This window comes from Alexandromys fortis, unplaced genomic scaffold (assembly GCF_014885135.2).
Source record: "Alexandromys fortis isolate MF-2015 unplaced genomic scaffold, M_Fortis_MF-2015_v1.1 scaffold_137, whole genome shotgun sequence".
Taxonomy (NCBI): Eukaryota; Metazoa; Chordata; class Mammalia; order Rodentia; family Cricetidae; genus Alexandromys; species Alexandromys fortis.
This window is the reverse complement of record NW_026068009.1, coordinates 4660245-4687296: the sequence shown is the minus strand read 5'-3', so window position 1 is coordinate 4687296 and position 27052 is coordinate 4660245. Positions and strand designations below refer to the sequence as shown.

The 27052-nt window shown below is 36.6% G+C and overlaps 1 protein-coding gene across 1 annotated transcript in view; it reads left to right on the top strand.

Moving 5' to 3' along the window:
• The window catches only part of Anxa10 (annexin A10), a 57253-nt gene that overhangs the window by 13313 nt on the left and 16888 nt on the right, over positions 1-27052 (top strand). The window contains exons 2-5 of the mRNA XM_050161837.1: positions 6901-6982; positions 11110-11204; positions 22994-23107; positions 25566-25656. Coding sequence (XP_050017794.1) covers positions 6901-6982; positions 11110-11204; positions 22994-23107; positions 25566-25656 — 382 coding nt within the window. The remainder of the gene's footprint in view (positions 1-6900; positions 6983-11109; positions 11205-22993; positions 23108-25565; positions 25657-27052) is intronic.

The following is a 27052-nucleotide window of genomic DNA, read 5'->3' as shown; positions in this document are numbered from 1 at the left end:
AAAACTTCTTCTAAGCTGGTTAGATTGTCTAGTACCAGAAGGTCTTGTTTAGAATGCTGGTAGGTGGGAATAGTCATTAACACTCAGCTATGAACCCTAGGAACTACATCCAGGATATGTCCACTGTTGGAGACAAGAGTGGCATGGATGTTCTGAGAATAATCAAGTACTTTCTAATTGGATTTAAGGTCTATTCCATGTGAGGAAATCCATGCAAATATGACTGAGAATCTATGGCTAAGGGGTTTGGAGTTCCTGAGTGTGAACACACAACTGTTACTCTGCAGATAGGCATAATATCAGAATGCCTTCTAAATTCGTAACACTGGACCTACAGATGAGTGTGAACTTCAGACTAATCAGAGAAATTTTATATGAGTGGACAGTGACTAATACAGGAAGTCACAACTAACAAAGTTCAGAAAACAGCTGTCTGTGGATACTAGGATAATAGACTAGGGAAAGCAAGTTGATGACCAATGCTCTTCTTTGTTTTCTGCATCAAACTCCCACCTTGAGCATTTGCCTTGCTTATTCAACAATGGATTATAACCTGTAAATCAAAAAAAAAAAACCTTCTTTCCCCAAGTTAGATTAATCACTGCTTTTTATAGAATCTCAGTCAAGCTAAGACATATAGAGTAATAAATTCATAAAGAATTAGTAAAAGTACTATATAGTCTTTTTTTTGGTTTTACAGGAGAGGATTTCTCTGTGTATATCTGGCTGTCCTTGATCTTGCTTTATAGACGAGGCTGTCCTCCAACTCATGGAGATCCGCCTGCCTCTGCCTCCCTGAGTGCTGGGATTAAAGGTGTGCACCACCACCTACCACCAATCAATTTATATTCTTTAATTTTACTTAATTAGTTTGTTCTTCGACCTTCATATCTTGATTCCCCTGTGAATTTTGTATATTAAAATTTGCAGTTCATAAATGAAAAAAATATTGTTTAAATAAAGATAGATAGATGATAGATAGATAGATAGATAGATAGATAGATAGATAGATAGATAGATAGATGTACACTCCAGTGTCCCAACCAAACCTGGTCTTCTATATGCATTTTCTGATCATCATACTGAAAACCTTCTCATGTTTATGGCATGCCCCAACTTCCCTGTCGCCTTAACTCTTTTTGATTGCAAGGAAATGCTTTGAGATTTTTTTCCAATTTCATACAAAAGCAACTGTAGATTTTTTTTGAGTGTATATAGTCTTTATTGTGTTGAGATGTGTTCCTTCAATGCAGAGTTTCATTTGGACCCTTAATATGAAGAGATATTGATTAGTGGTTATTCTATATATGAAAAATAGATAATATCCTGGAGTAAAAATTGCTATTCCAATTTTCTATCTTGAGTATTTTATAACATAATATTCAATATCTGAGTAATAAGAATGTATCTGTATAAAAATTAAAATGGTAGAATTTGTAACATTTGAACACATTTCATACTTTTGATGCTTGTTTGCATATTTTATTATTAGTAGAATACTTTTACTGAACTTTTTTCTTTGGAGACATTTTTCCACAAAGTGTTTGTCTGTCTCACAGTTCTTTTGTTGTTCTCACTTCTAAGTACATTTTCATTTTCCCATGGATTTCTGTAATTCCTGTGATAACTGCCATTTCAGATTGTTAAGCACCTCCCCAAGTTCTACTGCACAATTTCATATTTCTTTGCTATAGTACTCTTTGATATTAAGGCCATATTATCCATATTTGTAACTGAATAAAAAATGAAACACACTGAATTTAAGGAACTTCTTTCTATGTCTGTACAATTGTGTACTGACACAGAAGTAATTTAAATCCAAATCTCTTTGGTTTCTAAGAAAAAATATCTACACACTCTCCTAATAGCTTGCAGTGATTATTTTGATTTGAATAAGTTTTACTGTAGCCACCTTTTACCAAGTAAGAAATTTGTTATGGGACATGACAAACACAGTATGCTTACCTTATTAGAAATCATGCTTTGTATGCCACAGGGAATTTTTGACATCTGTAATGTTTTCAAACTTTAGCTCATTCCTTATCCAAAGTGCTAGCAGACCTTCAGAACAAGACATGTAATACTCATTTCAAAACAAAGTATAAAGTTTACCTTTGAACCTAGATACTTGCAGATGTTGTACTCTGTGAAGTACAAATGTGTTTAGAACTATTAAATCTCCAGAAAATTCTGTAATTCTGCAATCCCATGACAACTACTTCACTACAGCTGTATGTCAGAACCCACTACATGGGAAATAATGCTAAAGGAAACTTCATACTGGTTCACTCTAGTAGCCAGCTTGCAATTACGTCAATGTGTGGTGCATATTTTTAAACTCTTTTTCCAGTTCCTGGTGAAAGACCACCTTATTTCCTGAGGTAGGGCTGATGCTATAAACTCCTTCACCCCAGTACAATATCCTTTCCAGCAGTATTTTCTCATCAGAAATAGAAATAAGGACCAAAATAAATCTGTAATAAAACTTGAAATCTGAAGTAAAGCAGCTCCAGCAGCTCTATTATTATCATTGTCATTGTTGTTGTTATTCAAGATTGTTTTGTCTATGATGTGTCTTTGTGATTCCAAATGAAACTGAATATCATGCTTTTCAATTTCTGTAACAATTATATTGGGAGAGTGATGGGGATCAGACCGAATCTGCAGATTTGTATTTGTCTGCTTGCTTGGGCATTAGTTTGTTTTGTTTTTTCAAGACAGAGTTTCTCTGCGTAGCTTTGGAGTCTGTCCTGGAACTTGCTTTGTAGACCAGGCTGGCTTCTAACACAAAGACATCTGCCTGCCTCTGCCTCTAGGATGCTGGGATTAAAGGTGCATGCCACCACCACTCTGTCAGATTGTTTTTTGTAGGATAAGCACTTTCATATATGATTCCTACCAATCCATGTTCATGGGAGGGGCTTCTATCTTTTGATATTTTCTTTAGTCTCTTTCCTTGTTGTTTTAAAATTTCCGGTATGCAAGTCTTTCATTTCCTTAGACACTTTTTTTTTAACTATTAGTGGTAGTGTTTGTGGTAGTTTGAATTAAAATAGATTTATTCATATATTTGAATGTTTGGTCCCCAGCTATGAAGCAATTTAGGAAGGATTAGGAGATAGGAGCTGGTTGGAAAAGGTTTGTTGCTGGGCATAAGTTTTGATACTCCAAAAGAAAGTGCTACTCCCAGCGAACTCTCTCTGCTAGCAGTGGTTATGTCAAAATATGAGCTTTCAGTTACTGCCCCAGCGCCTTGCCTGTCTTCCTGCTATCATGTTCCCCAGCATGATAAGTCGTGAACTTACCCCTGAAACCATAAGCCTCTGAAAGCTCTTTCTTCTATAAGTTGCTTTGGTCACGATGTCTCCACAGCAAAAGAAAAATAAATAAGCCAGCATTGTTTGCCTGATTTCTTTCTTGATATATTACCAGTGTACTGAAAAAAAAATACACACACACACACACACATATATATATATATATATATATATATATATATATATATATATAAATTTCTCATCTTGTTCTTTTATTGAGTGTGTTTATCAACTATAGAAGCTTTATGGTGCAAGATTAAGGGTGTTTAATGTATAAAACCATGCTATCTGCAAATAAGACTACTTTGACTTCTCGCTCTCATATTTATACTCCTTTATAGCCTTCACTTGTCATATTTTTCCAGCTAAGACTTGACTTTACTGACTATAAAAGAATACACTTGAAATTCTTTGTGTCTGATTTTTTAAAATGATTTGAGTTTTTCACTTTTTAAATCTTAAAAGAAGTTTTCAGTTGGCTGATTACACTTAACAAGATTAAGGCCATTAAGTTTCAAGTAGTAATGTTGTGGTGGTAAATTCACTTCTAATTTCTATGATAGTAGAAAATAAGAATCCTCTTACTCCTCAAAATTCTTTTAATATGGCAATTTGAAGATGTAGAAGACTCTTAGAACACTGAAACATCTGTGTGGTATTATAAGCATCTGTGTGGGTTTATAATGATAAGCACATGCCCCTATAAATTTGTTTCAGTTCAAATAAGGTATACTACCAAAAGTGACCATAATATAAAATATTGACTGAAGATTATTATTATCAGGTCCATGTAGCAAATATGCCACTCTGATAGATGTTGATAATGAAAGAGGATGTGCATATGAGGAGGGGCAGGGGGCATTATGGGAAGTCAATATTAATCTTGCTAAATACATTCTGAAGTTCATATTACTCTGAAACAATTGTTGCTAAAAATTCATTTCTTGGTAAAAGAAGTATATATGTGTGTGTGTGTGTGTGTGTGTTACAAAATACAATGATAGTAACATAATTTCACAGTTAAAGATAAGTGATTATTACTTCCAATATTTATATTTTTATTTTTTTGGATTTTCGAGACAGGGTTTCTCTGTAGCTTTTTTTGATTCCTGTCCTGGAACTAGCTCTTCTAGACCAGGCTGGCCTCGAACTCACAGAGATCTGCCTACCCAGCCTCCCGAGTGCTGGGATTAAAGGCATACACCATCACCGCCCAGCTTACATCTAGTATTTAAATCTTAAACTCATAATTGAAACATTAAAAAAAAATTGGGGGGGTTAGAGAGATGGATCAGCAAATAATAAAAAAAACTTACTGATCTTGCAAAGAACTTGATTTCTCTTCCTAGCACGCATTTTAGGTATCTCACAACTCCCAGCCCTCCAGCTTCAGGGTACAATATCCTTTTCTAACCTTTGAAGTCACCTATACACACATGGTGCACATCCATACATTCAAATCACATACACATACAAGTAAAATAAATAAGACAAAAATGTTTGAGATATGTAGATCTAAGCATTTACATTAAAATCTGATGCCCAAACTTAGTTTAATAATTGGAAGACATGTTTGACTGTCTCTTTACAGAACTCCACCCTATGACAGTTTGGTGGACAAATGTGTTAAAATTTTGTTTTCACCTACTAAACACCCTCAATATGTGGCACTAACTCAAGAGAATGTTCTTGAGTTCATGTGCAACAAACGAAACTTTGGATGCTAACTGGAAATTCATTTGTAATTAAATACACTGGAGCAATGAAGATGAAGAATGGGTTTGTAGTGGTAGATGTTTTGTTTCTTCAGAGTTTCACTCTGCAACTTAACCCAGGCTATATGCAATTTCCTGTTTAGATAAGCCTGGCCTTGAACTCACATATTCCTCTTGCCTCAGCTTCCCAAGTGGTAGAATTACAAACACAAAAACTCTGACAGTTCTCTTTAATGACATCGACCTGTCCATGTAAATGTTGAAGGAGGACAGCCTACCATCACTGATGTACTTCCAAGCATAAAACCTGACTGCATTTCACACTGCAGTTACTATATGGTGGTCTCCTTCAAATTAATAGCTACACATGTATCAATAGCATTTAAAATTAAATCTATTTGTAATTCAAAAAAACAGAGCCTTTATTTTTTTCCAAAATTAATCATTTAACAAATACTTTGGTATCAATAGATTGTTACTTATCTACCAATTAACTAGGTCAGCCTTGTTCTGTTTAACTGATTAACCTTGCATTAGACAATGAGTACTACAATGCTGTAGTTAATTCGTCTAACTAATTTTATTCCCAAAGTACTAGCTCATTCAAATTCTGCAACCCTCAAAGGCTCATTCACTATGAGATTGCATTTATTTAAATTTCATATTTTTTATTTAAAAAAAAGCTTTTGATTTTACATACTAGGCCCAGTTCAACATCCCTCTCCTCCTCCCACTTTCTCACCTCCCTCCATCCCACCTCCATCCACTTCTCAGAGGGAGTAAGGCCTCCCTTGAGTAGTCAACAAGGAATGGCATACCAACTTGAGGTGTAACCAAGTCCCTCCATCCTGTATCAAGGCTAAGCAAGGTATCCCACCATAAGGAATGGGCTCAAAAAAATTGGTATATGCACCCAGGATAAGTTCTGGTCCCACTGCCAGCACCTTCCCCCAACAGATCAACTCACATTACTGTCTCCCACATTCAGAGGGTTTAATGAGGTACCATGCAGGATTCCAGCTCTCAGTCCAGAGTCTGTAAGCTCCCACTAGCTCTGGTCAGTTGCATCTGTGGTTTTCCAAATCATGATCTTGACTTCCCCACCCTGTTCATATGATCCCTCCTCCCTCTCTTCAACTAAGTTCCAAAAGCTCAGCCCAGTGCCAGATAGCATTTTTATTTTCCAAAGTTCTAGACACACTGACAACAAATCTAGAAATCTGATTCTTGTTCTTGATAATATCTGATTTACAGCTCTCTCGTGTTGAGGGTGAACACAGGATACAGAGCCTGAAATCAGAAATTTTTCCTAAATATTCTGCTATTTTATCATAAAGAGAGAAAAGGGTCATTTTTTTTCTTTGCACCCAAGTACTTCAATTTTATCTAGGTTCTTCAAATTTTTTTGTAATACCATAATCTACATTCAAGTATTTTAATTTTTCTCATATGAATTTAGCTTCTCTTTTGTTCCCAAAAAACATTATAATAGTGAATTATATTTATAATTCAGATGAATGGCCTAAATCTTTTCATATGGTTTTCTTTTCAGCTTCTATAAAGTAGTCATCAGTTCCTAAGAAAATACATATTGTAAATTTTGTACTTATGTCTTTTTATTGGTGGGTCTAAAATCTCAATGTCTTATTTGGATTATGGATACCAACATAGTATAAGTCACTAAATAAAACACACTGAACCAAAATAGCTTTCTATATTTGACACACAAATATGATAAAAAATAAATGTTAGTGTAGTATAGTAATCTAAACTTGTAGAAGGAATTTCTGCAGATGTTTTACGGAAAATTTTGTTGAAACTTTTCATTAAATTAATACAGTCTCTTATGTTTTGACTTTTGCCACCAGGTTCAAGGAACCATCTTCCCAGCTCCAAATTTCAATCCTGTGATGGATGCCCAAATTCTAGGGGGAGCACTCCAAGGATTTGGTAAGTCTGGGACTTTCGTGCTTTGTTTTTTAAATTGCCCTTCTTTACCGTGTGGTAACATTATAGCATAAGTGTAGAATAATTAGAAGACAGACACAATACCATAGAAGTAGAAGAAAATAATAGAAGACCGTGATACTGAAGAGAAATTGCAGTTTGCATGCTAAAGTGAATTCCTCATGCCCTCAAATATCTCACTGTGAACTCTCGGGTAAAATTCCAAAGCAAATAACATAATCAGAAGTAATGCATCTTCCTGGCCTCTGCACTTGTTATTTTAGCTTGTTTCTGTTGCTACTTACTCTTGCAGCCAAATCTAGCATCTTACTCTCCCAGATGGCTCTATTTATTCACACCTCATAAACTGGCCCAATATACTGCTGGCCTGGGATGCGTTTCTTTCTCTGGACTGTTTTTAACCTAAATGTCCTCTTTGCATTCCTTCTCTGAGCACCGGGGCTCTACCAGCTGTGCCACCCAAGGCAACTTTCTTCCTAGCCCCTTCCTCCTTGATAATCATTTGCTTTGTCCCAGTCCATTGCACCTGCAGACTTGTCTGTGAGTTCCTAGAATGTGGTATTTGGCTGAACAAATTGATGTTCATCAGATAAGATCAGAGTTTAGAAAAGAAAGGTACAAAAAAGGAGGCAGTACAGTTAGCTTGTTTTTAATTCTTTATTCTTAAAAGCTCAATGTAAAACTGTTAAATATTTATTTTTTTAACAAAACCCATTTTTAAAAGACTTATAAATGGGCAGGAATATAAACATAGACAATATAAAAGAGGTGATTAAAGAAGAAAATTAAACCCATGCATAAAAAAGAAAACTCTTAACTTCAGGACGTGGTTACTTGCTTTACAGAATCTCTCCATCTCTTTCTCCCTCTATCTCTCTCTGTCTCTCTTCTCACTATCTCCATTTCTGTCTCTCTTGCTTTCTCTTTCTCTCTGTCTTTCTTTTTCCTGTACATGAATGTACACTACATACCTACATACCTTTGTGTTTCAACCATGAATAGCATACCACGCATAGGAAAATAACATAGTATTAAATATATTTTCCGACTTTGGCTTTAGGACTTAACAATCATTTCATGCCTTCTAAAGTATCAATAGTCACTAGAAAAACTACAGAGAATAAATTTTTTTTTCAGAAATATGACTGCAATATTTTTCTTTAAAATTGAAGTACAGAACAATTTGGTCACATACACACACAAATAATAATAAATAAATAAATTCTTTTCTCCAATCTCAACTTTCCTGCCATTATAAGTGGAGTGAAAGTATGGATTTATTTTGAATGTCGTGATGTTTTGCTTATGTGGTTTAAGCTGACATATTTCAGTTGTTTGGAGTTTGAAGGCATGGTATCTGGGGAAGCATTCAAGGGTAAGAATATAGTTTCATATGTACTAATAGTCTGCAATTTTAATGACTTTGGTCAACTTCAATTGGAAAAGATAAATATCAATATTTTGCCCAGAAATTCTTAATTATATAACTTTGAAGATATAGGAAAATGGATTCTGAAGAATATGAAAACAAGAAAGCTTAGAAAAAATTGTAGAAGTATGCTCAAATAGGTATTTATTCACCCTAAAATGAAACACTTCTTAGACATGCATCTCCTAATAATACCCTCACATTCTCAACTCACCCCCATTAGTAGCTGCTTACATACATTTGCAGAAAAGCTTTTTAGTTATTGTCATTGTTGTTTATTTTTTGGTTTTTGTATTTATCATCTGTAAGCATGTATTTTTTGAAATCTCCATGTGACACTGGAAAACTGAATCCATTCTTAACGTTTATCCTTAAATCTTCACAACAGGATACACAAGTCAAAAGTAATCTTTTTTTTAAATACTCCCATTCTGATAAATGTGGCCACCTTTACCATGTGAAGGACCTTTCTTGCTGTGATAATAATCACGAGACTTGGCAGAGGTATTTTATCAAACTGAAGACATTCCTTTTGATTACTACTTTGGTTAGAACTTTTGTCTTGAACAAACGTTACATTGAAGCATTTATCTAACTATTATTTTATCAATAAAAATTCGGGAGTCAGATATTGGATGATGATGATGGACCAGAGAAGAGGCAGAGTAGTGACTAACTCTCTCTTGCCCTCCACAATCCCAAAGGTCGGAGAATCTCCTAAGCCTCTCTCTACTACTTCATATGCCTCTACATATGTCCTTGATCCTCCAAAGCCTTTATGACTAATTTGGTTAGCTAGTAACCAGCTCCACCCTCTGATTCTAAGTAAATTTTATCATCAGTCCAGGCACTGTGGAAGTGCAATCAAAATATCTCACAATATTGCATTTTATCAAATGTCCTTTCTACATCTTTCCTTATCTTCACATGAATTTGCTTCTTTAAATTGTCAATTACATAGGTTACACTGATTGTCTGATGTTAGACCTATGTATAATTTTTCATACACACTGTTGTATTCAATTCAATTTCTGGGTTTTGTTTTGGAGGGAGGATTACATCGTTGTTTATGAAAGATTTGGGTCCATAGTTTACCTTGTAATGTCTGTCTCTGGTGTAGATGTTCAAGTAATGCTGGAGGACATCAGAACATTTCAGGAGTGTGGAAGAGATGGAAGACAACTGTTAGTTCTTTTAAAATCTGTTGGATTAATTAAAAAAAATATCTAATATCAACAAGTTTATTTTGACAGGCTATTAATTACTTATTCAATTCTTTTATAGTTATATATCTATTAAAATTGTCAATGTTCCGTGTATAAGTTTGACTACATACTATTTTTGAAGAAACTGATCCCTTTATCTAGACAATTAAAATTCGTAACATAGAGTTATTTGTAATGTCTTTTTATTGTCCTCTTAATGAAATCAATGAGTAATGGGTTCTCTTCCATTTCTTTATTAGTATTTAGTTTCTGTATTTTAATTAGCACACTATAATAAAATTTTTGAGATCCATTTAAAATTATTATGCAATATCTCCTAAAGAGTAACTGAACAAAAACTACTATGAAAACTAATAAGCACAAAATAAGTCAGAGAGAAAGTTTGTATATAATCTCAACAGAGCAACAAAAACAGATGAGAACAGTAACTCAATAAATGTTATGATTATAAGAATAATCTATTCATCATTTATAAGTATCTTACAGTCTCCTTTCTTTAAATTATTTATCTGTCTATTCTCTTGTGTAAAATATGGATGGATGGATAGATAGATAGATAGATGATAGATAGATAGATAGATAGATAGATAGATAGATAGATAGATAGATAGATAGATGACAGATGAAAGATAGATAGATAGATCAACGATGGGTAACAAAGAAGGCATTTACACACCTGAGGTTTTTAAGATAAATACTCTAAGAAAAAGGAGGTCATTAGGCTTTACATAAAAAAATTAATCTGTTTATATTGTAGTCAAGCTAATGCAGAAGTTAAAGTTATCTTGGTCACTCTACTCTAAAATACAACACATAAAAAAGCAATTATGATATATTACTGCTATGAATATTGTGATAATATAATACTTTCGTATGAATAAGTATATACAACACAGAAAAAAACCTTGATAATGGGTAAAGGACCAGGTTCAACCCAAGGTTTGAGAGCCTCATTTCACCCAACTAAAGTATGCAGACACCTTGCGATTCCACTATTTCCTTCTGGGTCATTCCCCTTTCTTTGGTGGATATGATGAAGGCAGCCCAATTTTTAGAATACATGTTCATTATGGGTCATGTATGTAACTGTGCTGTAAGAAGGATGTGGTGCTCAATTACTACCCATGAGTTTGAAAGTTGGGGGGTACGGGGCAGCTCTCTTTTAGGAGGGTTGACCAGATAGCTGAAGAAAAGCTATGTTTTCCTACCTTCCTATGTTTCTTGTGGAATTTTAGGTGGAAGGAATACAATGTGTATTAATAACACTAATGGCATAGGTGGGGGAGCATCTAGGATTCATCAAGCATTGCTATTGTGATATCCAATTGTATTTAAAAGTAAGATGCTAACAGGAATAACACCTGCCCATTGGCTAGATATGATTAGTCCATAAAGGATGGATGCTAGAAACTGAGCAAGAACTTCCTTAATTTTCTGTTACAATTCCTTCCTAGAATGTAACAAAGACTTGCTGATTGACATCTTAACACAACGCAGCAATGCACAGCGGCAGATGATAGCTGGGGCCTACCAGAGCATGTATGGCAGGGTAAGACTTCTGTACCTCGACCTGTTTCCTTGGCGAGTGCCTAAGCATCAACACCCTTCTCGGAGAAATGAACCTATAGCTTCCCTCACTCTCAATGAACACATTTCTGAACTCTGTATTAGTTAAAAATGATCTGTCTTGTTCTTACATGTTTTAAGAAATAAGAGCATATTACGAAATGTATATATGCATGAGGTATATTCACACTCACTGTGTCTACCTGTGCTTTTCCATTTCATACACCTTCTTTCAAATGAAAGGCTAGGTAACCTTTTATGCCACTTGGTCCAATTAGGCTCTGAAAGTGTTGAGCTGGGAACAGCTATATGGAGCTTTAGGGGAAGCACAGAGAGAACTAATGATTACTAGGGTCAGAAAATAACATATTTTCCCCCAGTTCTCTGCAGGTCCACACCTAGCTCTGAGCCAATACTTATTTTCTTCTCCCTTTTCTTCTCCACAGCATGCAGTGATGGAGACCATTAAAAACTGAATGGCAGTTTAAAAATAGTTTAAGGCAATAAAACTATCCATGTTTTAAAGTAATCACATTCTAATTTCAAAGCAAGTACCATTAAGGAGTCTTTGCTTTTGTTATGCATTTAAACCACAGATTCAGAACAAAAACTCTGTAGGCCAAAAGGGCCTGAAATAGCAATTACTTTGTCAACTGAACATTATCGATAAAACACTCTCATAAAACTTTCTCAGCAGAGTTAGTCCATATAAATTGACTTTACAGCTCAGCCTTTGAACAACCATAACACATCCAACACACCGTAGCCCTTAGATTTAGAATGGTTAACGATCTAGAGCTCTGCAAGTAGAGAGATAAGTTGAATTAAGCCAAAGGAGGAGACAGTATACCTTTTGTCCACATAAAAACATTACCTCAACTTAGGCTCCCAGGAATAACATTCTTGCAAACAAAATAAAATAAAATAACTGTAATAAAAATAACACACGTGCTAATCTAATGTTATATAAATGGGCACAGAACTATAAGTGATGTCACTTCCTGTGAACATTTTTTTTAAGTCCAAAGGAGTACCTATATCCTAGCTTTTCATATGGCAAGTTAATTTAGGTCAAAGAACTTCTGATTATCAAACACTGCAAAATCATCACAAAGCAGGTTAAAATGCAACACTGAGTTCCTTAGATTCAAGGAATTTAAAACCCATTAAAAAATAACTTGTGCTGGAGTGAAACCCTTTTCACTAAGGTCTTAGAGTTGATTACTCTGTGCTCTTGCTGGACAATTGGCATTACTGAAGAAGCAGGACAACACAGAACCGGGCTTGTCCATCACTTCAGAACCACTGCCATTCAGGCAGCTGTTGTCACGCCCTGCCATTTGTCTCCCCCTCACATTCTTTTCTTTCCCTACGTTACATATTCTTGATTTAGATCACCGTGGATTTCTGTCCATACTAATCCTAAATGGCTTCTACTAAAACTCTCCCCCACCTCCCTTCTTTGCCTAGACCAGTCCACTATTCAATCTAAATCCAAAATAATGCATAATATAAATTTTTTTAGTATTTATTCTATTACTCCATCATAAATACCTATGTGTGCATAGCACAAACCTGATTCCTTTCTCATGGTATGGGAACACTTTTACTTCACTTTTATTTTGCATCTGCATTATTCACTTCCTCTCTTTCCCTCTTCCTGTCTTTATCCTTCCTGTCTTTATCCTTCACCTTCTCTCCCTCTTTTCCTCCCTTTCCCTCTCTTTTTCTTACTCTTGGTCTCTCTTACATACCATTGATGTATCCTCCACGAAGCATCTGTACTTTCCCATAACTCTTCCACCGGCTTCCCCATTTTCTGTCCTTGGGAGTCTGTTTTCTTTACATTGGCTGTACCCATAAAACTACCAGACACTGGAACCCACCACTGAAATCCAGTAGAACTTAACTCATGAGTTTGTTTGTGTCTGTTCCTCATTACCAGTGGGCAAACTTGGAATAACTTTTGTTCTGCCAGAGCTTAGTATAGCATTTGCCTAATACCAAGACTGTTTGCTTGATGTCTGTTGGATGACAGTGGCCTCATACCTAAGTGAAACTCCTCCAGTAAGGTGTAATCAGGGTGCTCCTGAAAAGCTACCCAGCTTGCCATGTGCTCTCTGCTCTTAACTAAGTGCTTTGTGTTTATATCTTATCAAGTTGACTGTAACACCTAAAAAAAAAAATATAAGGACTGGGTTATTTTGTACCTTCTCTCTAGAACTCAGTCCAAGGTCTAATATGGAGGATGTTCTTCAGTTAAAGTATAAGCCAACCTGGTGAATAGATTTGGCATAGTTGTCAGTATAAATTTGTAAGTGATTAGATTACCCACTGGTCTTTCCTACCACAGCAAGTACTGTGCTGTTGACAATGCAATAGGACCAAGCAAATGGGAGAAGGTTGCCCACGCATGACAAACTTGACAACCAGACAATCACTCCTTAAGGGCTTCAACTGAAGCATTAAGCAAGACATGTTCCCATTATTCAACTATAACAGGAGTGGTCAACTCTGAAATATATTGATTTCTAGCAATCATTTAATCACAACATTGGCTGTGTAATTTCGTGCATGGCCAGAATAAAATCATGTGACTAAATTGTACCTTCCATAGCCTCTCCTTAATGTTATTTCTTCTCAAATTAGAATGCACCAGAGTTGTCAAAGACAGTGACTACCCATACATTCTTCAAAGTTTCATTCAATGTCAACTATTCCAGAGAATTTAATATATTTGACAGTATCACTCACTCCCAAGACATATACTAATACCTGTAACTCCTTCTCCTGTTACTGTGTCTGTCCACAGCATTTGTCATCTTAATACATCAACCTATTCTTCTCATGTTGCATCACCTCCCTCTGAAATATAAGCTCCAGAGAGGAATGAATAGTTCTTCTGTTCACCAGTCTGTCCAGAGCACTGACCACAGTCCCATTGAGATGGCTGACACTATTGACTGAGTCGTGATGCCTAAAATGTACATGCCAGAGCCACACCTTCCAGTGTGATTATGTCTGGAAATAGACTTCTAAGGATATAGAGGAGGAACGGGTAGATCCTTAATCCAGTAGGATGTCTTTCAAAATTGGGGTGGGGGAGAGAAACCAAGGGCATGTGTATGACGAAAAGGAGGTAGCTGTGTATATGCCAAGGAAATGGACTTCAGTAGAACCCAAACCTTCATACCAAGACTTTGGACTTTTTGTGCTCTATACCCTGAAACAAAAACTTAGAAATTTAGGCCTTTGGTACCCTGCTATGTCACATCAAGTTGTCTAATCCCGTTAAGACTGCATAGGTAGATGTGAATCATGAAGAGTTCATTCTTCAAACTCACCTTGTGCTCAGATACACTTTGCCTTCTTGTCTCTGAGCTTCATGGTTAAAAAATCAATACCTAAAGAAAACTATAACTAGGAAGCAGTTTTCTAGAAATTATCTGATCTACTTTATAGATGGCCCTCCTTCCTATAAGAAGAGTTCTTTCTCCTTCAGCCTTTACTTCTAGTTTGATGGGGGCAATAGATATAGTTTTAGCCCAAAGACTAAACTTCATTATATAATTTATTACAGGTAAATATTTTATAAATAACTAATATTAATTAAGATGAGTTAAACAAACCTTCTGATAAAACTAGAAAGTTAACAGATAAGAAAAATAATTTCTGATTTCTAAAAAGTTTTTAAAGAATTAAAATCAGAAAATCACCTCTGCAGTTTTCTATTGAAATACCGCTCTTTGGGATGATACACACTGTATGTGCTAAGGCAGGAAGAAGGAACAAGAGGAGAGGGGCTGGAGAAATGGACAACTGACTGTTGTAATTCCTGCATTAAAAGTGGCCCCCTCTGGGTTTAATATTGCTCTATACATAAGCCATTCTCTAAATTCACACTTGTACCCCCTTGCATTATGATTCCTGATCCTCGTGAGTCATTAGCAACACCCAAGATATGAAGCCTCTTCAGTATAACCAGTTCATCATACGGGCACATGTGAAATCTCACTGCAGCTTTAACCATTCTATAACACAGGCATAACTGAAATCTCACTGTATCTATAATTGAAATCTCACTGCAGCTGTAACCATTCTATAACACAGGTGTAACTGAATCTCACTGCATCTATAACTAAAATCCCACTGCATACATAATCATTCTATAACGCAGGTGTAACTGGAGTCTCACTGCATCTATAACCATTCTATAGCATAGGTGTAACTGAAATCTCACTGCAGTTTTACCTTACCTTATTCTCCTGATCATGCCTAATGGTGGTTATCTTTCCATGTTTATTTCATAGACAAGATGCTGCTTGTTTAGTTAGCACACTCTCCTTTATGTGTTTTTCTTTCAATATTTTGCACTTTCGTATTTATATGATGTAAGTATTTAAATATTTATATGTTATTTCTTGATATATAAATTGAAAATGCTTTATTTAAATACAGTTCTATTTTATGTAAGGCATATTAAATTATGTATCTATATATTATATAGATATGCAGTAAGCACTATGAAAGGTGTAAGATTTTAACTTGTTTACAAGATAGCAAATTTGTCAATCACGATGACATAGATGTTGGTACAGAAGATTCTTGAGTGAGAGACAAAAGAAATTTGAGTCATCTCATTAGTTCAAACAGATCTGACCTTTATGAAGTCGTTCGCCGAACTATGTGAAGATGCTCTTATACAGGGGGTTGCCTTGTAACCAAGGAACTAAGAAATTCCAAAAACCAAAGCCTTTAAAATAGGCAGAATGCAGGCCTACCTTCACTCTTCAGGGAGACCTTACCTCAGTCTTCATAAAATTATGCAAATATCCCGAGAGAAGCAAGATGAAAGGAAGGGCTGTCAGTGTCTCACTGTGCGTACTACTTATTAATATGAGACCCTGAGAGGACTCACCTGCCTGACTTAACCCCGACTTCTACACAACTGTGTGAACAACTGGCACACGTGACAACTGTACCAACTGTACAACTGTTATCCACTCTAACTACTCCAAACAGGAAAATCTGCCAGGTCATCTCCATTAAAACTCCCATCAACTGGACGAAGATGGCATATTATACCTAACAGTGCCTTCACTGAATTCTAGATCCAGTGAGCTAAACAGTACTACATGTCATCAGGAATAAATCCGAAAATCCCAAATGTCCTTCTTTTCAAATTCAATACTGACTCGCCATGTGGCCTGAGATTTTAATCTGGGTCACTCAGAGGCGTGTATTAGATATGAAATTGTTTTCACCTTGGCCATAAGAAGAAAGTCTAAGGTGGGCCTATCATTTGTAATAATCACAGCTGTTGCCACCATGAATGCTTTCCAAGGTCAAGATCATGTGATTGAGGAGTTCAAGCCTGCACCAAGTGGCAAGGCTCTTGTTCTTGCTTTACCAACAGAAACCTGTCAGCTTCCATTTCCATAGCTCTAACTTTAGCTTTTGTTGGATTATATCCAACACATAAAAAGGACTAATGTTTGGAATTGTTAAGTGTGGGAAGAACAAGGTCATTTTAGCAGATTCCAGGAAGTATTATGTCCTACATACTGAAACAGTATATTCAACAGCATAGGAATTATTCTTACACAGTCCAGAACTGCAAGAATCTTGAGGCAGTGCAAATAGGTAAAGCAGAATCACATTAGAACCCCTATGTCCACTTTTAGTTAGGCTATTGATAAAAATAAGAGTATAGACCAAACATTGTACCCAGAAGTCAGTCAGGAGGAAAAAAAAGTAACATCAGGCTTCGGAACCATACTGTTAGAATATCAAACATTAATCATGTATCTGTATAACCTTGGTACCCCTCACTATGAGCATTGTCTAGGAGGAAGCTGAAGGCAGATGGCACTTTTACCTTACAGTGCCATAGCTGGGAACCAAATGCCCTACTGAGCTGAACACAGCAAAAGAAAGGAGAGGAAACAGGCAGAACTCTTACTAGGTTGATCAATTAAGAGATACTGCTGGTGGAGAACCCTGGGGGGTCTATGAAATGACTGGATTCTCCTCTATTTTTGGGACAAGCTTTTGTATAAACAAAAAAAAATCCTATAAATAAACATGTAACATGGTCATTCCAGAAAACCTAAAATATAGCATCAATTAGTCACAAGGACCAGGGTCAGGTGTGACTAGAAAGAAACCTGAAATAACAACTCTGTGATTTGGAAATGTTCAGCTGTGGGTTTGCCAGGAGTGCAGGACAATGCTCTGTGACATGACTTCCTTCCTGGATAAAAGAAAATCATTCTAAATGTAACAGAAGTCACAAGATTGATTGGCAAGCACTGAAAACCTTGGCATCTAAGCCACTGAGGATCTCTCTACATACCTGGTTTGTGATGAGGTTGTGTTTTATGACTTCCAGTTTGCTGACAGACCTCGGGGGCATTGGTCTAATGTGTGAAATACAGATGCCAGATGGTTTCATCAAAGAATACACCTCCCTATGACTGCAAGAATGACATCAAAGGTATTAGCAGAAGTCACAATATGTCCAAAGAAATACGCAATTTAAAATTTCCAAGCATTAAGGCAAATCACTCAGACCAACATCCCAAATGTAAACAATAAGGTTAAATTCATCCAGGGAGGGATCCAGTCACCAGAGCTTTGAGAACAGTCTTGGTTATGCCCTTGGGTAATGATTTAAACAGCTGTATCAAATGATGCAATAAATACTTTCTTATCTTCATATACTCTACAATATTTCACATTAATAATAAAACACAAATAATTTTCCTGGTTTCCCCAGACATTTTCAAGGTCACCTTGAAAGCCAACCTATTTCCTTATAGCCTACTTCCCATTTACCCCCTAGGTTTTTGTTTTTGTTTTTTATTTCGAGAGTTTCTATCTCCATTGCTGACAAATGTTTTCTAAAGAATGTCTGTTATCGTTTAAATTTGTATTGAGATGGGCACCTTTTGGATTAGTCAGGTTTCTGTCACAAGACAAGGTTTCTGAGACAATCAATTTATAAAGAGAAAGTACTGACAGTGACTCACACTTTTGGAAGTTCTAATCTAATAGCAAGTGACCCTGTGGTTTTGGACCTTTGGTGAGCTGCCACATCTTCATGATGACAGAATGTGACAAAGCAGAACCCCTCATCTCATACCTGAGAAGGAAAGAGGGGGAGAAAGGAGGATGGGAGGAAGGAAAGGAAGAGAAGGAAAGGAACTGATATCTCACCACTCTCGAGCCCCCATGATTTAAGAAACTCCCACAGGTCCCACCTCTCAAAAGTTCCATCACCTCCAAATATAGGTACCCTAAGGACCAAGCATTTAATGTGTAAGCCTTCAAAGAACATTCAAGATCCAACCCGTTCCAATTTCTATATGCTGTACTTCTCTAGAAGACCAAGTAGTCATCATTCTCATAAGACAAAAATCAACAACCCATGTATCCACTAGAAATGATGCAATAAATAAAATGCGACAGTGCCCGTGCAGAGTAGCTGTGTGAAGGAGCATTCTCTTCCTGCAGCAAAGTAGCACCAGTCTCACAAATGTCTTTGTAATGAAACACAATTGTGTGTTTGCACAGGGGTCACACACTGAGTAGAATTAAGAGAGATTCTAACCTTCCATCTATGAGCTTGCCTTTTGAGTATGTCAGTAATGGGCCTTATTTTGTGATTAATTAGGAAACAGAATCTAAGTTAAAAACACATGAAAGTGTTCTTCCAAGTCTATCCAAACAAAGAAGATGTCACACTCCCACCTTTGACCCCACTGGACCCATTTGAAGATGCAAATAAAAGAAACCGTGGATGAGAAAGCATTGTTTTATTTTTAATTTAATCAGAGTGGTCAGAAAGGGTTTGGTGGTGGCACAGAACATCTCAATTTGAAAAGCAAGTACTTATTAGCTTAATGGAAGGCCAAGCTGTGATTCCAATGGAGCCTGCTTCAGGCCAAGGTTTCAGTAAAGAGGAAATCAGAAGCAATGAGGCTGGGGAAAGTCACACTCCAAAGGTTGCACCTGAGAAGTTATTTCTGTAGCTCCAAGTGAGAATTTAAGGCTCTAATTAGGAAGCCGATTTGAGTGTTCCTTTCAAAGTATACTTATTTAAACATACAGTTCAATATTTATCTTCCCAGCTGAAGGCACAGTCTCCTTCCTGGTGCCCTGATAATAGCATGCTATTCCTATCTTAATAGGCCTCGCCCTGGTGTACACTGTGCCCCGGTTATTACCCTGATTTCTGCACCCTTCAATAATGGGAGGCTGCTGGGAGCAGAGCTTGCTTTCCTTGTTTGTTTTCAAACTGCCGAGAATAACTACAAACAAACAATGGTTGAATTACATGCTGCCTTATCCATTCACTTGCTCACTTTGTTCTTATTTTGTACTTAGCAGTTAGCAGGCACAGCTACAGGGGCTAATGAAAGAGCTATGGAGAAAGGGAGTCAAATCTCTGCCATGGTGGAGCCACTCCATGCCTTAGTGAGAAGGAGCATTACTAGTAAAACATGTCAGTTTGAAGACAATACCTACTGTGGAGTACAGAGAAAGCCAGATGAGAAATGTGAGGTCTGCTGGACTAAGTGGCTATATGAGTTTTTCAGAGAAGGCTGCAGGGGTGAGGGTACACAGGGGAAGAACATAAAAGGTGGAGTGAAGTCCAAAGTCAGACAGCAGAGCAGATCTGCTGTTCCAGAAGCAGAGGAATGACTACCACAGCTAGAGTTGGCCAATCAGGAGCAAGGACAAGAGCGATGAGGGCCAAGAGGTGATTAGAATGTATCATGAATCATGTCGACCCTGGTAAGAATGTGCATGTATAGTTACATGCAATGGCATATCCTGTGTCTGCTTTCTTCAGAGATAAACCACAAACAATATAGAAGGATGATGGTGTTTATTTTGGTGTGGGGGAACATTTAAGGCAGAAGAATGATTTTTTCTGATTTGTGTTTCTACAGATTATTATCATCAGATTTTTAAAGAGAAGGTAGGGAATAAGCACAGAAGGAAAATTTCCTAGATGCCTGCTCTGTTATTGTAGAAGAAAGAAGATGGCCTGGCCAGGGTTTCCAGAAGTGGAAACAGCAACAGTTGCTTATCAACATGCTGCTTAACAAGCACAGGGGTTGAGCAAAGCATTGGGTGACGTCATCGCATGAACCTCACAGACTTCTCAAATAATGAAACCAAGAGTCACTAAGTGATGAAAACCATCTCATCCCCGCTGTGTTCTTACAGAATCACCATATGTGCAAACCACAGAATACGACTGTGTTTCCCAGTTAGAGACAACAGACTGTGCTGACAATGGGACTTGGTGAAAATAAAAGAGAGGAAAGATAACAGACAACTCTGAACTGTGGAGATAGAAAGAGACAGAAACTAGGAAGACAGGGAGATGGAAACTATACTGTAGTGTGACCGTTTATAGTTAAAGACTGCTTATTTGTAAGCATTGTTTAATAGTTTGGAGGGAATGACATACTGAAAGTATATTTTGAAGTGTTGAAATATTATTAAACAATTTCATTCAAGTCTTGTAATGCTTAAACCAATCCTGTGAGAAGGGCTGCTGTTTTCTTTACTCAGTAATGAAAATAAAAAAAAAAAAACAACTTAGTAATATTCTTTCAATCTCATGACAATAATTTAAACAAGATTAATAGTTATAACAGTGACAGTAAAGGGTGTCTAATATATACGGCTTCTTTCATAAAACTGTTATTTAACTGAATTTTTAAAAATGAACTTGCTCTAGCTCTTTCTCTCACACACACCACTACAAACTATAGATATATATCGCCATCTAGTGGCAATCCTAACATCGGTTTGCATACGCGATATTTGTCTAGAAAATAAAAATGCTGTTATTTCTTATGGATTGAGATAAGTGATCAAACAAATGTGCTTCAAAACTAAACCAAAGACTTGGTGTGCTAACACTACCTTTAGCTTAAATAGTACGTTTATTCTCTGCACATAACCCAAAACTATTTTTTCTACATTATTTATTCATGTGTTTGTTTATTCTTTTAATTTTATGTATTCATTTACATATTACGTATGTTCTATCTATGTTTTGTACACAACCCTGTTGTACAGAAAAATGCTGACTTTAAAAGGTTTTGAGACAATTTGTGTGTTAATAGACACTGAAAAAAATATATATGTATATGAAGCTTTATTACATATCTAGATCATTATAATAAAATAAATTTAAAATTATATGGGTTTCAAATGAGGAATCAGCTTAGGGTTAAAGGAAGGCTGGTAGGCCAGGAGCCAATACATGTGTCTCACGGTTGCATCCACTGCCTGAACATGCTTATCTTTTCCGAATGGCATAGTGAATCTGACCATGTGTATTCACATTTTCAATGCACTACTCTACACCTCATTGAACACAAATTCCACATTCACAAAATATAAGCTGTACTCACTCTCTAGGCTCCTGGTACCCTACATTCCAGTACAAAACGGACTGCCAGGCCTTGGTGGCACACGCCTGTAATCACAGCATTAAGGAGGCTGAGGCAGGAGGATAGAGAATTCAAAGCCAACCTAGCTAACCAGTAAGACTTTTTTTTAAAACTACAAATAGACCACATCAAGGAACTGTCTCTTATTTCTCTCCTGAATAGTGCACTACTTATATTTAATTATAGATTTGATACAGAGAATCATAGCAGCAATAAATCGTGGTTATTTAAACCCTCACACTCTCTCCCATCTACTTTGATCAGATCCCCATTTTTCAGGAGCATTTCTCTGTGTCTTGAAAACAAGTTGGAATAAACAATGTCTGAGTCTCCTGAAACATTTAGATTTCAAACCAACTTGATACTGACTTAAAGTTAGTTTGAGAACTCCACACAGACATCCTATTTTACCTGGCCAATGTCTTCTCTGTCTTTCAAGTTTATCTCTTCTGATATTGACTTAGCCTTGTAAATAAAGTCTGAAACGTTTGAATTTATTTTAATAGAGTTTGTTATGACTCAGTAATAGTGTAAAATACTAAATACTGTTGCACACTTTTAAGTAGATCTAGATACACTCTACAGGTTTTAGCAAAACCGAATAAAAGCTAAACATCTCTCAATTGTCCTGATCAACATTCAGAAATATAATTTAGCAGTTTTTAATTTCTTCACATACCAGAAAAATAGAAAGGAAAAGCTAAAGTATTGGTTTAATATTTTGTACCTGTATTCCAAGAGCTAAAATCTAGCATGCTCTTGAAGTATTTAATATTTAATATTTGAGATCTTAAATAAGGTGATTTTTGTTGGAGAAATTTGTATGATTAACCAATTTCTGTAAGGTTTTAGTCCAAAAAATAACCAAGTACACCCTACTAAAAATATTTACATATTGAGAAACTAAAGTAAAACACATATTTAAGGATTGGTGATTCATTCATTCTATCCAGGAGACTAAAGACCCCAAACCGTAAAGCTTGCAGGTTCAATGTTTATTTTTACAAGGAAACCAAAAGAGGCATGAGAGTTGGGGAGTATAGAAAGAAATAGCTCCTGTGATGATGTGACTAAAAGCTCCACATGCTCTGTCATTCACAGATGGGATTAAAGTAGTCATTTCATTTTCAACCCTCCAGTCCACTGTCCGGCATAACCCAAGGGCATGTGTCAAAACCAAACCACACTTATCTTCTAATACTAGAGAAAGGACATTATCATAGAAGACTGCTCACAGTTATATTTCTCTTGTTAACTGGGGTTATAAATTTTATGTTTCCTTCTTCCTCCATAGGACCTGATTGCAGATCTGAAGGAGCAACTTTCATCTCACTTCAAAGAAGTGATGGTGGGCCTGATGTACTCCCCACCAGCTTACGATGCTCATGAACTCTGGCACGCCATGAAGGTAGTGATTGACCCAATAGTACACCTGCGTCAGGCACGGACTGATCCAATAATACATCTATGACAGGGACAGGCTCAGATTTCAACAGAGACTTCCTCAGGATGGTCCTGTAGTTTATGAACGGGAAGACAAAAGAGAATATCTAATATGTACCCATGACAACTGTGGTAAAGAGAAGCTTTCTGGGAAAATGGCATCTCTGAGACAACAGGCTGGGGCCAGCCTTTTCCTTGGTAGTAGTGACTCAAACATAGTCATCTCGAAGCTTAGCTTCAACAGATATGAATGAGTTACTCCTCAGAGCTGCTCACTTTTGTCTTTCTTCCATGTGTGTTCTCAAGTTGAGGAAAATGTGCTTAAAATCACGAGAATCATTTAAATTTACTCATAAACATTGACCTAGGAATCAAAATTTACGAGTGAATCAGAAACAAAGTGTCAAGGATATTGTTATTTTTATGTCCTTAAATTAAATACATATGGGAAATACTGCTGAGGTGCATTAAAATTTTACTTCTAAGGAATTATGACCTTACAGAAAAGTCGTTTTCATGAAATGAATTACAGATTTTTTTTTCTTTTCGTTTCTTTTTTTTTTTTTCGAGACAGGGTTTCTCTGTTGCTTTGGAGCCTTGTTGTGTTAGGAGCAGCGGGGTACGTTCCCTGGCACCCGGCCGCCCACACAGCCAGCTTTACCCAAAATAATTACACGGAAACTGTATTCTTTTAAACACTGCTTGGACCATTAGTTCCAGCCTCTTATTGGCTAGCTCTTACATATTGACCTAACCCATTTCTAATATTCTGTGTAGCTCCATGAGCTGGCTTACCAGGGAAGATATTAACCTGCGTCTGTCTAGAGTGGGAGAATCATGGTGACTCCCTGACTCAGCTTCTTTCTTCCAGCATTCTGTTCTGTCTACTCCGCCTACCTAATTTTCTGTCCTATGAGGGCCAAGGCACTTTCTTTATTAGTTAACCAATGAAAGCAACAGATAAGATACAAGACCCACCTCCATCAGAGCCTCTCCTGGAACTAGCTCTTGTAGACCAGGCTGGGCTCGAGCTCACAGAAATCCGCCTGCCTCTGCCTCCCAAGTGCTGGGATTAAAGGCGTGTGCCACCACCGCCCGGTGAATTACAGATTTGTTACAGATTTTATTGTGTGAGGATATAAGAGAAAGGGGGCCTTGACTTCTTTCAAATGTTGGCATTAGACTCATGGAGACAGTTAAAATTCTTCATTGTGTGCTTTCTTATTTTATTTTATTTTATTGATTTTTATTGAGCTCTACATTTCTCTCTGGCCCCTTCCCCTTCAACCCTCCCCCAAGGTCCCCATGCTCCCAACCCAGGAGATCTTGTCTTTTTTTACTTCCCATGTAGATTAGATTTATGTATGTCTCTCTTAGTGTCCTCATTGTTGTCGGAGTTCTCTGGGACTGTGATTTGTATACTGATTTTCTTTGTTTTATGATTAAAAACCATTTATGAGTGAGTACTTGTGATAATTGTCTTTCTAGGTCTGGGTTACCTCACTCAAAATGATGTTTTCTAGCTACATCCATTTTTCCTGCAAAATTCAAGATGTTGTTATTTTTCTTTGCTGTGTAGTACTCCATAGTCTGTTTTCTAAACACCAGATCGCTACAATATGTGACAGAGATGAGGTTTAAGCAAGAGACAAAAAAATTAAAGACACATTAATTTTAATTATAATATTCACTGATCAGGACAGTGATTTTATAAAATTCCAGTCAATTCCAGCTAAATCACATTTTTTTCAAATTTTACATGCCAATCCTATTTCTTGTGAAACTATATGCTAGGAAACTGTAAGAATGAGATCATATGTGACTGTTTGGAGGGAATTAGCAAGATTTCTCAACACTTCACAAAATGGTAAGGTGTCCCAAGGACTTTCTGCAAGAGATGTGGCACCTTTAAGACCATGATCTCAGATTGGAACCTTGTATGTTCTAAGATATGCTCTTGTATGCAGAACACAGCCAGTTTCAGTGCTGTGGCAATCTGAGCACAGTTCCCCAGCCAGAGGGATGCAAGCATAGGTCACCAAAATATACTCAATAAATTATTAGACCTGTGTTTTCTAACTTCAAAATACTTAAGAGCTGGTATTCCAGCAACACATGGAGTTTCAAATTCCACTCCAGAGGAAAGCTGAAGCACTTAGTGGCTTTTACTGTGTTGATTGGGAGTGCCCATGCTGTTGTTTTAGGTCAAGGAAGGAAATTCCAGCAGACAGACAACATCATCTTTCCAGGGACATCAAACAATGGACAGTTGACACAGACCTGAGAGTGAGCGGAGTTTTATCCTGAACGCTCTTTCTTTCTTCTCGGCCACCTCTAAGAACACCATGAATGCTTTGTTCTTGTATAGAAAGTAATCTATTGCTCCAAATAAAAGTGTCTTCATATTTCTCTCTGACTTTCAGGGTGCAGGCACTGATGAGAACTGCCTCATTGAAATATTAGCTTCAAGAACAAATGGAGAGATTTTCCAGATGCGAGAAGCATACCTTTTACGTAAGAAAATACATGAATAAGTATATATTATGTACATGTGCAATTACACTTTTCAAGCAACACATAAAAGTATTTAATTTTATATATTTTACATCCTTTTAAGTCACCACTCTGGTTTATTTTTTTTTTTACTGTGATAAAACACTGACCAAAAGTAGACAGGGGCAGATTATTTGACCTTCAGGTCCAAGTCCATTTTGATAAAAGTCAGTGCAGTAACTCAAACAGGAATCTGAAGGAAGGAAATGAAGCAGAGATTGTAAAGGAGCACTCCCTACTGACTTGCTTCTCCTGACTTGCTCAGTAACTTATCTTGTATAGCCCTGACCCATCTGTGCAGAGATGGCACCATCCACAATAGGCTGTGCCCTCCTACCTTGAGTAGCAATTGAAAAAATTCCACTACAGACGTACCGACACACGAGTCTGAAATCATTTCTTTAAATGAAGGTCCCTCCTCCCAGATGAGTCAAGATGACAACCAAGATTAGGCAAGACAGGTTCTCTGACAATTGAATCATGACTCACTGGAATAGAATGGGTTTTTGGAAGCCCTGGAGTAGGTGGGAGGAAGGATGGGGAGGTTGATCCCCAGGTATATTGTCACATACTGGAGGAATAAGTTCTGACAGACTATTGAACAGGACAGTGAAGAACAATAATAATAATGTATTTTATACCTCAAGGTAACCAACTGAGAGGAGTGGTTGCATCAAATAATAATAACTGATGGACAGCATTACACAATGTACTCATGGGTTTTACCATTATATTGTACGATATAAATATATACAACAATTACGTATCAATCAAAAGACTAAAATATGGAAGCCAGTAAATATAATGAATGCTAATCACTCAAAACCAATGTGTTCATTAATTAAAAATAATTATTATTATGCTGAAAATGGAATAATTCCCTAGGAAATCAAGCAAATTTTCCTTAAGTGTGATTAAAAATATCTATGAGGTAGATGCTTTAGTATGACAGGAAGTGCCCCGCACCTTGATTCAGATGTGTGTTATCCTTTACCCAATAGACATCTTGAGTATAAACAAAATACAGCAAGCAATAACCATTGCTCAACAAATACACTTTCTTACTTAATATCACCATCCCTACAAATTACCTCAAAATTAAACATCTTCACATTTTAAACTAAAAAGGCAATAATTTTCATATTAAAAATATGTAATGCCTTGATTTCTGCACCATGGTATATTGTGAACATTGAGAATTCCTTACAGTCAACCATCATACTTCAAAAAAAAAAAAAAGAAAAGAAAAAAAGAAAAGAAACCCAAGACTTTCTTAAGGGGAATGAAATAACTTTCACTTGAAACATTGAGATGAGATGGAGCACTTAGGGAAAATGGTTAGCCCAGCCAACAGTCT